The 13,011-nt window shown below is 44.6% G+C and overlaps 1 protein-coding gene across 4 annotated transcripts in view; it reads left to right on the top strand.

The window, feature by feature from the left end:
- The window catches only part of LOC138949236 (TNF receptor-associated factor 2-like), a 47,681-nt gene extending 34,950 nt beyond the window's left edge, over positions 1-12,731 (top strand). For all 4 annotated transcript variants that reach the window (XM_070321013.1, XM_070321010.1, XM_070321012.1 and 1 more), the window contains exons 4-10: positions 1,456-1,554; positions 2,414-2,572; positions 3,039-3,110; positions 3,650-3,721; positions 4,862-5,167; positions 6,130-6,450; positions 9,411-12,731. In XM_070321013.1, coding sequence (XP_070177114.1) covers positions 1,456-1,554; positions 2,414-2,572; positions 3,039-3,110; positions 3,650-3,721; positions 4,862-5,167; positions 6,130-6,450; positions 9,411-9,887 — 1,506 coding nt within the window. In that variant the 3' untranslated portion in view covers positions 9,888-12,731. The remainder of the gene's footprint in view (positions 1-1,455; positions 1,555-2,413; positions 2,573-3,038; positions 3,111-3,649; positions 3,722-4,861; positions 5,168-6,129; positions 6,451-9,410) is intronic.
- Positions 12,732-13,011: the final 280 nt, after the last annotated feature.

The raw sequence follows: 13,011 nt of genomic DNA, 5'->3' as shown, positions 1-13,011 counted from the left end.
TGAGAGCTTTAGTTAAAATATTAAAAAAATCTTCAATTTATTAGCCTTTTAAAAATGTCACATGACAAGAGGCACCTTTTGACTTTGGCCCAAATGTCTTTGATGACGTCATATCCGTTTTAGTTTATTATTATTATTATTATATCCAGCTTTTGGTAAAAGTTGAGGCCGCACTGTCACGCCCTCATTTTTCAGTCAGATGGATTGACATTTTGGTCAAGCAATCATTGACAAAGGCCGGACTATGGTATTGCCTTTCAGCTTGAAGGCTTAAAAATTAATTAGTGATTTTGATCATTAAAAATCTGAAATTTGTAGTTAAATTTTTTTTTATAAAACGATCAAAACATAATGTCATCTTATTCTTCATCATTTTCTGATTCCAAAAACATATAAATGTCATATTTGGATTAAAAAACCAGCTCTGAAAATTAAATACATAAATTATGATTAAAATTAAATTTCCCGACTTGATTTAAAAACAATATCATCTTATTCCTTGTGGGTTCCTGATTCCCAAAATATATAGATATGATATATCACACACACACACACACACACACACACACACACACACACACACACAAACACAATGACCCACTGGGCCACTCACTCGCATAAATCGTATCCACACAAAACACACACTCATACTCACATAGACAGATAGACACACTCCTCCTTACAAACACACACATACACTCCCACTCACTCACTCACTCACTCACTCACTCACTCACACAATCACAAATCTCATACGCACACAGACGCACACACACCTTTACAAACAAACAGACTCAAACACACTCTCTCTCTCTCTCTCTCTCTCTCTCTCTCTCTCTCTCTCTCTCTCTCTCTCTCTCTCTCTCTCTCTCTCTCTCTCTCTCTTACAAACATGCACACACAAGTTCTCTCTCTCTCTCTCTCTCTCTCTCTATCTCTCTCTCTCTCTCTCACACACACACACAATACACACACACACAGAGTTGACGCATGTGCACACTAAATGTAAACATGCGTGCAAGAGAAAGACCGCAGAGAAGGGATGATGCATTGATGTCAAAGCCTCTTGATTTCATAGATAAATACATAGACTTGGAAACTACAGAGTGTTGACCCGGCTAAAGTGACCTTGAGTGGTGTTTGGTCAAAAATCGAACACGCCTAGGACACCCACGGTATTTGAGTTAGTATGTTCCCAAAGTTTGGTGAACTTCTGTCCCCTACTGTGGCCACAGTTTGGCAACAAAAAATGGTTCTTCGTCGTGTATTATCAGGAAGAACATTTCTCAAGTTCGAGTCAGTATATGGCATTCGTGGGATACCTGCTGGGATAAACAAGCAATTAAACTACACAGTCTGGGTGGTGTGGATTGTGTACAACCCTGATGGGGGTAAAGGCCTTTTTCAGATTGTTGTGACAAGTTAATTGTTTTATTCTTTTACCCTCTTCAACAGATGTTGCCAGACAGAGGGATCAGGCGTGAGATGCTGAAACTAAAAGCCAAGTGCCCCAATGAGATGTGTGTCTGGGCAGGACTGTTCAAAGATTATGTTGTAAGATAGTTTCACTTGTTCTACATTTGAAGAAAAGTTGTGTACTGCTATAGTATTGGTACATTTTTTGGGGTTTATCAGCTCTCTCTCTCTCTCTCTCTCTCTCTCTCTCTCTCTTACCTCTCTCTTTCTCTCTCTCTCTCTCTCTCTCTCTCTCTCTCTCTCTCTCTCTCTCTCTCTCTCTCTCTCTCTCTTTCTACATAGCTCTATTCAAACAAGGCTAAATCACATACACCGCCCTCCTACCTGAACTTAAGTTCCCCATTCTGATATATTATTTTAGCAAGTTATATTTAATATTCTTATTTGGCTAATAATTATTTTTATGTTTCTAGTTACGTATTTATTTACTTATTCAGCCAGTTCTTACATTATTTTGGCATTATCCAAAAGTCTAAAAAATATTTTACATAAATAAAAAGCAAATAAGCCTACAAAACCGTTCCACTTCAACTATATTTCGCGTACACTATGGCAACAACCCCAACAAAATCTTTACTTCCATCCCCATTTTGAAATATCGCAACAACAGACTTCCAGATCTATAACACGATCATATGTGTTCTCTGTTTGCATGTCTGTCCAGTGTCCTGTCCCCCCATAAAGCATATCAACTCTACCTGTCCCAAGATAGGCCAATTGGTTCTAAGAGGACGTTAAAACTAATTATCATCATCTCTCTCTCTCTCTCTCTCTCTCTCTCTCTCTCTCTCTCTCTCTCTCTCTCTCTCTCTCTCTCTCTCTCTCTCTCTCTCTCTCTCTCTCTCTCTCTCTCTCTCTCTGGGATGCACACTTTGAAATGTCTTGAGTGATCACCAATTTTGTGGCAACACTTCACACCAGTCTTATGCGTGTGCAGAAACACGAAACAGAGTGCAAGCATCAGCCCATGTTCTGTGACAAGTGCGGGGATCCTGTGTCCAAACAGAAGATGGATCATCACAAGAAACATGAATGTGCCCAGCGCATGGTTAAGTGCAACTTCTGCAAGAAAGAGATGGCCAAAGCTGAAGAATTGGTGAGCATCTTTCTTTCTTATCTTTCTGAGTTTTGCTGTAGTCAAATTTGTGTGTGTGTTAGTGTGAAGTGCTTATGTTCCCAACACATTGTCAATTTTGTCTTCTGCAAGACTGAAGAAGTTGATGAGAAGAAGAAGAATTCTGCAAGAAAGAAATGAAAAACGCTAAAGATTCATTGAGCATATTTTCTGTTTTCTTTTGTCTTCTTCTATTTCTTCTGTGTGTGTGCATGTTTGTGGGCTTGTTTGTGTGTGTGTTAAAGTTTCCTACAACAATGTCTCTTGAATTTTCAATCTGTATTACTACAATGTATCACCATTCAGACGGTTAACTTGCCTTCTGCTTTGACTGAATTTCTACTTGTTAAACATTTGAACCATTATCATAGTGTTCATGAAAGTTTTCAGCGTTTACCACATGGTATTATGACTTTTGCTTCAATGGATTTGTTTGTTGTTGTTGCAGCAACATCAGAGGGATTGCACCAAACTTCCAGAAGCTTGCAAAGACTGCAACAAAAATGTCCCTCGCGACGAGGTAGGGGCTTCTTCATTTTGATTTGTGATTTTATTATTCAACTATGCTAATGCTGACATCATTTGTTTCTTTCCACATCATTGTGTTGTCATTGCTACGACCATGTTGCGCACATTGTAAGATCAGTTACAGCAATATTTCTTTGTTTGTATCTGTCGTGTCTTGTTTCTCCACTTTAAAGGCTGTTAGGTCGAGGTTCTTGGGAACAGGTTGTTGTGTCCTGAATTAAACGTTCCAAAAATGTTAACCTTGGTTGTTGTTTTTTGGGGTGTTTTTTTCAACCATAAAAGAAAAGACAAAAAGTAGAGAGAAGTTAGTGTCCTTTGATTGCAATCTATATATATATGAGAATTCACGTTATGAAACATTGGTTTGATTGACTTCTAATCTTCCAATGTTGTATTTGATTAAATGGTTATGGACTTTAGATAGACATGAAACACTATTGACTTCTAAATCTTCGAGATGTTGTATGCCCACACCATTATGCATTTTTTAGCCTCAGTAACACTAACACTGACATCATTGGTATTTTGCAGATGAAGAAACACAAGAGCCGTGATTGTCCCAACAGACAGGTTGCCTGTCCTATTGAAGGGTGTAACCCTCCGGTAAGTGACACATTTCTGCTCCGGTTTCCATGGCAAACTTTTTGTGCAAGCAGAAAATCTCAAATTGAGTGAATGAATTGAGTGTGATGCATTTAACGTTGACTTTTGGTGGTTGATGTTGAGATGAAATTGACTGCCTGTTTGCATTATAGATATTTTGTGGAGCCCTCAGTTAGTTAGTTACTCCTGATGAGCAATATCTGGCAGACAGATCCACTTGGCTTTCGCCATGGCCTGATTTCAGTTTTGTTTCTTTTTACATTATGTCAGGTTTTGACTAGATGTTTTAACATAGAGGGAGAATCTTAGACGTGGGTGTGATGTGTGTGTGTGTGTGTGTGTGTGTGTGTGTGTGTGTGTGTGTGTGTGTGTGTGTAGAGCGATTCAGACTAAACTACTGGACCGATCTTTATGAAATTTGACATGAGAGTTCCCCGGACATTTTTTATATTTTTTTTCTCAATAAATGTCTTTGATGACGTCATATCCGGCTTTTTGTAAATGTTGAGGCGGCACTGTCACACCCTCATTTTTTTTATATAAAACGATTTTACGTTAATTTTATTCTTCATCATTATCTGATCCAAAAACATATAAATATGTTATATTTGGATTAAAAACAAGCTCTGAAAATTAAAAATATAAAAATTATTATCAAAATTAAATTTTTGAAATCGGTTTAAAAACAATGTCATCTTATTCCTTGTCGGTTCCTGATTCAAAAAACATATAGATATGATATGTTTGGATTAAAAAACACGCTCAGAAAGTTAAAACGAAGAGAGGTACAGAAAGGCGCAAGCGTGCTATGCAGCACAGCGAAACCACTACCGCGCTAAACAGGCTCGTCAGTTTCACTGCGTTTTGCACGAGCGGCGGACAACGGTCATTGTGAAAAAATGCAGTGCGTTCAGTTTCATTCTGTGAGTTCAACAGCTTGACTAAATGTAGTAATTTTGCCTTACGCGACTTGTTTGTTTTTTACCTGACTCACTAGATTCTTTTAAATATGTGGGCAAAAGAGGTAATCCTTAGCATTTTCTTTGGTAATTTCTGTCTTATCTGTGGTCCTCCAAATAGCCTTTGTGTAGCCCAGTTTTCAAGAACCTTGTAATAAAAAACTACGCCTCTCTTTTCCAGCAACCACTGGGCCGGTTTCAGCAGCACGTTCAGAAGGACCAGCCCAAGCACCTGGCCTGGGTTCTAAGCCGAATCTCCGACATCGATGATTCCCTCGCGGCCATTGTGGACCCCAGCTCTACGGGCGGAGCGTCCGCCATGAGCCTGGCCCGCCACCCGGAGGCCATCGACATTCTCAAGGGCAAGCTGGATCAGCTCGAGCAACAGGTGCAGAGCTTCGTTCGCCAGGGGGGTGCAGCCACAGGGGGCGCCGCTGGAGGATCCAACCAGCCCAGCGGAGGAGCAGAGGCGTCTGCTACTGCTTCTGTGAGTTGTGATTGTTTACCCACCATGTTGTGGGGGGGGGGGGGGGGGTGGGGGGGGGGGGGGGAGAGAAGCTGGGGTGTTTGTCGGTCAGTTATAGGCTGAATCTGTGCTGCCAAGAAAACCAGCAGATGTCTAGGTAAAAATGGACGTCTTCGAGGCTCAGTCATTGATCTTTGTTGATGCCTGTGCATATTACGACAAAACTGGTTTGGAAAAAAGCCTTGATATTTCTTACAAAAAATAATAATAATAGTTAGATCAATAAAATTGAATATGAAAAGACATGAGTGAAGCGACAAAGAATGGTTTGGTACAGTACCACAAGAAATCCCCCCAAGTTTATAGTTCTGTTGTTGAGCAGCAGTTTGATCAAGTTCTGTAGAAGGATTTATGAATATGGAGAACTCAGCTGCCTTGGAACAGCTCTACTTTTGCACAAACAACAGATCATCAGTTGTAATAAAACAATTACAATTTCACAAGAAGAAGGCAACGCAATTACAGCAATTACTTTTTGCACAGACAAATCATCAATTGTAATTAAACCATTCTTCTTCTTCTTCTTCTGCGTTCGTGGACTGAAACTCCCACGTACACTCGTGTTTTTGCACGAGTGGAATTTTACGTGTATGGCCGTTTTTACCCCGCCATTAAGGCAGCCATACGCCGCTTTCGGAGGAAGCATGCTGGGTATTTTCGTGTTTCTATAACCCACCGAACTCTGACATGGATTACAGGATCTTTTCCGTGCGCACTTGGTCTTGTGCTTGCGTGTACACACGAAGGGGGATAAGCCACTAGCAGGTCTGCACATAAGTTGACCTGGGAGATCGGAAAAATCTCCACACTTAACCCACCAGGCGGCAGCGACCGGGATTCGAACCCTCGACCTTCCGATTAAGAGGCCGACGTCTTACCACCACGCCACAGCGCCCGTCAATTAAACCATTCAACTTTCACAGGGAGGCGGCAGTGCCACAGAGAGGATCAACAACATGGAGTTCAAGGTCAACTCCCTGGAACCTATTCTCAGTGTTCTTCACGGGGAGATGAACCGCTGTATCGGCGCCATTGAGGCTCTAGAAGGCAAGCTGCAACAGGAGACCGTGATGGCGCGAGATTTTCGCCAGAAGATCGAACAGTACGAACAGACAATTCAGACGATATCGACGACAGTGTCGCAGCGCGAGGCCAAGATGCGAGAACTGGAGGCACGCTTGTCCAACCTGAGTCAGGACAAGGCGGACGGTACGCTGGTGTGGCGGATTCCCAACTTCAGCCAGGTGAGAACGAATTTTACAATTTATCTATTTTTTTTAACAAAACCTAGAAAAGACACCTGTTTCCAGGGCCTTATTTCTGCCTCTTTAGCTGCAGGCAGGCTGAGCTATTCTTAGCGCCCAGCCGTCCCCCACAGCAGAGATAACACAGCAGCTGCAGGCTCGCTTGGTGCCAGCCACTGATAAGCCCCATCTCTTGGCCAGCCACTGATAAGCCCCATCTCCTGGCCAGCCACTGATAAGCCCCATCTCTTGGCCAGCCACTGATAAGCCCCATCTCTTGGCCAGCCACTGATAAGTCCCATCTCTTGGCCAGCCACTGATAAGGCCCATCTCCTGGCCAGCCACTGATAAGGCCCATCTCTTGGCCAGCCACTGATAAGCCCCATCTCTTGGCCAGCCACTGATAAGCCCCATCTCTTGGCCAGCCACTGATAAGCCCCATCTCCTGGCCAGCCACTGATAAGCCCCATCTCCTGGCCAGCCACTGATAAGCCCCATCTCCTGGCCAGCCACTGATAAGCCCCATCTCTTGGCCAGCCACTGATAAGCCCCATCTCCTGGCCAGCCACTGATAAGCCCCATCTCTTGGCCAGCCACTGATAAGCCCCATCTCTTGGCCAGCCACTGATAAGCCCCATCTCCTGGCCAGCCACTGATAAGCCCCATCTCCTGGCCAGCCACTGATAAGCCCCATCTCTTGGCCAGCCACTGATAAGCCCCATCTCTTGGCCAGCCACTGATAAGGCCCATCTCCTGGCCAGCCACTGATAAGCCCCATCTCTTGGCCAGCCACTGATAAGCCCCATCTCCTGGCCAGCCACTGATAAGCCCCATCTCTTGGCCAGCCACTGATAAGCCCCATCTCCTGGCCAGCCACTGATAAGCCCCATCTCCTGGCCAGCCACTGATAAGCCCCATCTCCTGGCCAGCCACTGATAAGCCCCATCTCCTGGCCAGCCACTGATAAGCCCCATCTCTTGGCCAGCCACTGATAAGCCCCATCTCCTGGCCAGCCACTGATAAGCCCCATCTCCTGGCCAGCCACTGATAAGCCCCATCTCCTGGCCAGCCACTGATAAGGCCCATCTCCTGGCCAGCCACTGATAAGCCCCATCTCTTGGCCAGCCACTGATAAGCCCCATCTCCTGGCCAGCCACTGATAAGCCCCATCTCTTGGCCAGCCACTGATAAGCCCCATCTCCTGGCCAGCCACTGATAAGCCCCATCTCCTGGCCAGCCACTGATAAGCCCCATCTCCTGGCCAGCCACTGATAAGCCCCATCTCCTGGCCAGCCACTGATAAGCCCCATCTCTTGGCCAGCCACTGATAAGCCCCATCTCCTGGCCAGCCACTGATAAGCCCCATCTCCTGGCCAGCCACTGATAAGCCCCATCTCCTGGCCAGCCACTGATAAGCCCCATCTCTTGGCCAGCCACTGATAAGCCCCATCTCTTGGCCAGCCACTGATAAGCCCCATCTCCTGGCCAGCCACTGATAAGCCCCATCTCCTGGCCAGCCACTGATAAGCCCCATCTCCTGGCCAGCCACTGATAAGCCCCATCTCTTGGCCAGCCACTGATAAGCCCCATCTCTTGGCCAGCCACTGATAAGGCCCATCTCCTGGCCAGCCACTGATAAGCCCCATCTCTTGGCCAGCCACTGATAAGCCCCATCTCTTGGCCAGCCACTGATAAGCCCCATCTCTTGGCCAGCCACTGATAAGCCCCATCTCTTGGCCAGCCACTGATAAGCCCCATCTCCTGGCCAGCCACTGATAAGCCCCATCTCCTGGCCAGCCACTGATAAGCCCCATCTCCTGGCCAGCCACTGATAAGCCCCATCTCTTGGCCAGCCACTGATAAGCCCCATCTCTTGGCCAGCCACTGATAAGCCCCATCTCCTGGCCAGCCACTGATAAGCCCCATCTCTTGGCCAGCCACTGATAAGCCCCATCTCTTGGCCAGCCACTGATAAGCCCCATCTCTTGGCCAGCCACTGATAAGCCCCATCTCTTGGCCAGCCACTGATAAGCCCCATCTCTTGGCCAGCCACTGATAAGCCCCATCTCCTGGCCAGCCACTGATAAGCCCCATCTCCTGGCCAGCCACTGATAAGCCCCATCTCTTGATAAAGCATGGAAGCATTTGGGAATAACAAGCAAGCAAGCTTGAAAGTGTGCTGGCTGCAGCTGTTGGTAGCCAAATGATTCCCTCTGCCATGGCTATTTTTTAACTTGCCCCTTCCCCAACTAAATGCAGGCCAGGAACAGCTGTAAGAACAAGATAATTCAAATTTACTCACTAGAAAATAGCACCAAGAACAAATAGACATAGACTAGTTTCCACTTTCGTGTTCATCAGAAGAATGAAGAAGAATGCTGATAAAGACGAAATTCAAATCTAGTCCATTATAATTTGTTCATGTTGCCATTTTCTATTGAGTACGTTTTTATTTTTATCAAGAAAATGGCAGACCATTTCCATTGTGGTCAACCAATTAAAAGAAATGGTTCTCCTGTAAGACGTTGGCCTCCTAATCGGAAGGTCGTGTGTTCGAATCCTGGTCGCTGTTGCCTGGTGGGTTAAAAGTGGAGATTTTTCCGATCTCCCAGGTCAACTTATGTGCAGACCTACTAGTGACTTAACCCCCTTCGTGTGTACACGCAAGCACAAGACCAAGTGCGCACTGAAAAGATCCTGTAATCCATGTCAGAGTTTGGTGGGTTATAGAAACACGAAAATACCCAGCATGCTTCCCCCAAAATATAGAGTGCTGTCCCTTCTGCTTCCGAGCGGCTGCATTTCAGGGCTCTCTCATATTTCGTACTGTGCACCTTGAGTCGCCTTGTGGTGAGATATGTGCGCGATATAAATTCTCGTATTATTATTATTGTTTGACTGTGAGAAGCAGAAAAACTACAGAATAACCTGTCTAACTCACACCCGTATCTGTTCACCAGGTGCGGCAAGATGCCATCGCCGGCAACGTGTCCAACATCCACTCGCGGCCGTTCTACACGGGCCCCATGGGCTACAAGATGTGCGTGCGCCTCTACCCCAACGGAGACGGCATGGGCAAGGGCACCCACCTCTCCCTCTTCTTCACCCTCATGCGCTCCCCCAGCGACGCCCTCCTGCCCTGGCCGTTCAAGCAGAAAGTCTACTTCATGCTCATCGACCAGAGCTTCAAGAAACACGTGGTGGACGCCTTCCGCTCAGAGCCCAACAGCTCGTCGTTCCAACGGCCCACGTCGGAGATGAACATTGCCACGGGCTGCCCGCTCTTCATGCAGCTGAACAAGCTCAACCAGGCCGGGCACGGCTACTTGAAGGATGACACCATGTTCATCCGTGTCGTCGTGGAAACGGACGGCATGGAGGACCACATGAAGCAGTTTGACCCGCGCAACATTCCTCTCGCCTCCGCCAGCACCTAAGACTGGAAGAAAGACACAGCTGCTTTTCCAAATGGGCACGATAGCCTCATGGTTGAGACATTGGCCTTCAAGCGTGAAAGTCGGGGGTTTGAATCCTGGCTGCAACTGGTGGGTTAAGGGTGGAGATGTTTCCAATCTCTTATGTGCAGACCTGCTAGTGCCTTTTCCCCCTTCCTGTTTTCACATCAGACAAAATACACATGAAAAAGATCCTTTAACCCATGTCAAAGTTTCTTGGGTAATACCAACATGAAAATACCCAGCATGCATTACCCCTAAAATCAGCATGACTGCCTTAATGGCAGGTAAAACACGGCCATACACGTAAAAGCCCTTTCATGAAAAAACATGAATATAGAGCCACTGAAAAAAAGTGTCCAACTTGAAGTATGTTGAGGCCACCCTGTGAAAAGACGGCACCAGCACATGAAAACTCTGCATGCGGATGGCCACAGCCACAGCCACAGCAGTAATGGACAGACTTGCCAGGACGTGGAAGAGCAAGATCAGCTTCCAAACAAAATTCCAGCTCTTCAGATGTCTAGTTGTCTCGGCTGCAAGACATGGGCTTTGCTGGCCGACGATGAAAGAAGAATCCAGCCTGAAGAAAGTGCTCCAAAATCATACAGAGAGTACAAGACCAACAGAGCTTGGTCAAGAGCATCGTGGGCCCGCCCTAGAACCTCTCCTGGCAATCGTCGGGCGACCGAAGTCAGGGTGGTTTGGCCACGTCACGAGGCATGACACCCTCTCCAAAACTATACTGCAAGGCACCGTCGAAGGAGTACGCAGACACAGGAGAGAACGGAAGAGCTGGTCCAACAACGTCAAAGACTTAACTTGACACAGATGAGCTTCCCTGACCTGTCGACGACCGGCAACAGAACTGCCTGGAGAAAGACTTCTGCCTCTCCTTCCCCCAAGTATCCCCCATATGCTCAGTCAAGGGACTAATGATGGTGATGATGATAATGATGCTGCCCTGACAAGAAACTGTGAATATGATCACAAGTAAGTTGTAAATGAAATGTCGTGAGTGGAAGAAAATGTTAAAAAAATAAAAAATAAATTGAAGGTAAGTCTGTCAAGAATGTGGTCCTGAGAAATGTATAATATCAAGGCAAGAAGTATGCATTTACTTCCTCTACGGAAGTAAGGTTTATTTTGAACTGATGATTATTCAGAAAATATTAAAGACGAGAGTGCGCTAATTTGAATATAATGTTCTGTTTATATCCAAGTAGATATGCTTTCCGTATTACAGTACAGATGTGTGCCTAAGATGCTTGCAAATTATTTTGCACAACAATTTGACTGATGGATCATACTTGGGAATGAGAGTGTGGAGAATTTCTTATGCAGGCTGTTGGTTCTAAATGTAATTTATGTAAATAGTAGTCCTATACCATCTGCTCCCCAAATACAGTTAATTCTTCTTTGTGTACATCATTTGTACATCATTTGGTTATGTTTTTATTTTTGCATATATAATATGCGTTACATTAAATGATTATCCTCTCGTGCTCCAGATAAAAAATCACATTCAATGATTCACGAGTTGAGGTTTACAATGCAGATTTCGCACGCGTGTGAAATTTTCTACACGCCTGCAAGTATTTCGTGCTCAGGGGCATGTTGATTCACACCTGTGTGTTGACACACACAGTCTTTCACTCTCTCTAAGTCTCTCTAAGTCTCTCTCACACACACACAGTCTTTCACTCTCTCTAAGTCTAAGTCTCTCTCACACACACACACACACAGTCTTTCACTCTCTCTAAGTCTCTCACACACACACACACACACACAGTCTTTCACTCTCTCTCTAAGTCTCTCTCACACACACACACACACACACACAGAGGAAGATATCAATGTAATGGATCTCTTTCTAACCTTGTTGTTTACTTTGCAGACTGTTTAGTGATATTGCGATAAGCTTGATTCATTTAAATGTTTTTAATTAAGGGTTTAATTATCATTCTTCTTGAAAATTGTTCATAATTATTTCCCCAATAACTCACAAAAACTGGGTACATTTATTGGTGATACTTGCATGCATACTCTGAAGACACCCATGAGCAGACTTACTGTTGCATTCGGTCTTAACTCTTATCAACATTCTTTGCACGAATGTTTAAAAGAGACCCAAAAGATAATGCAGTGTTTGCATGCTACTTGTCACAGACTTCGGAGTTTTTTGCAGTAAGAGCAAAGAACTTCTGTGCGTGTGCGAAAAAGTTTGTTTTTTTGTACATGTGTATTTATGTTCAAGACAAGGGCACAGACAGCTGTGAAGTAGATTTCATGCGTAAGGGGGATAGTTGTGTGACCTCGGCTCATTAGTTATTTGTTTGAATGACTGTTGTTTTCATATTTAGTCAGTATAAAGTGTTTTGCTCGAGAGAGGGGATTCAAAGGGACTACGGATGTGTGTATGTCACTATGTGTGCTTGTACATCAATTCTACTGGACATATGGTCATGAAACTTTTTATGATGCATTCTTCTTTGATAACGTCAGTTTTGTTAGTTGAGAAAAGTTGTAGCGGCTCTATAGCCACCGCCTTTTTCAATCAAATTCAAGGTCAATGATAAAGATAACATTGCATTTTCAAAGTGTTAACCTGGTACTAGTGGCAGACGTGACCAGTTGTCCATTTCACTTCGCTGGTGTTTTCAGATTTTTGTTCTGGTGAAACACTTGATATTTTAAGGTACCGGTACCCATTTAAATTGCACATCAATTTTACTTTTAATTTGATTTAGTTCACTTCATTTTGTTTGATTCTTTGCTTGCGTTTTGTGATATGTATACATTATGCGATTAAACATTCTACTTTAATATTTCTTTGCTGTATGAGAGAGAAAGTATGTGCCTGTTTATGGACCAGTATACATTGAGTCTAAGTAATGAATGTGTTTGAAATATAATTATCCATGATCCACCTTCGTGTCACCACAGTGGCACGTAAAAGACCTCAGTCATTCCGCCATAAGTGCAGGTGGCTGATTACACCTAAACACGCAGACACCTGGGTAGCACGACTCAGTTGCTGCTAGCTTTCCACTAAGAGGAAGAGACATGAATTTCCCAGCATTGGGATAATGGAGGAATTAAATGA

This window comes from Littorina saxatilis, linkage group LG15, assembly GCF_037325665.1.
Source record: "Littorina saxatilis isolate snail1 linkage group LG15, US_GU_Lsax_2.0, whole genome shotgun sequence".
Lineage (NCBI taxonomy): Eukaryota > Metazoa > Mollusca > Gastropoda > Littorinimorpha > Littorinidae > Littorina > Littorina saxatilis.
The sequence above is the reverse complement of the archived record's forward strand: the minus strand, read 5'-3'. Positions and strand labels throughout refer to the sequence as shown.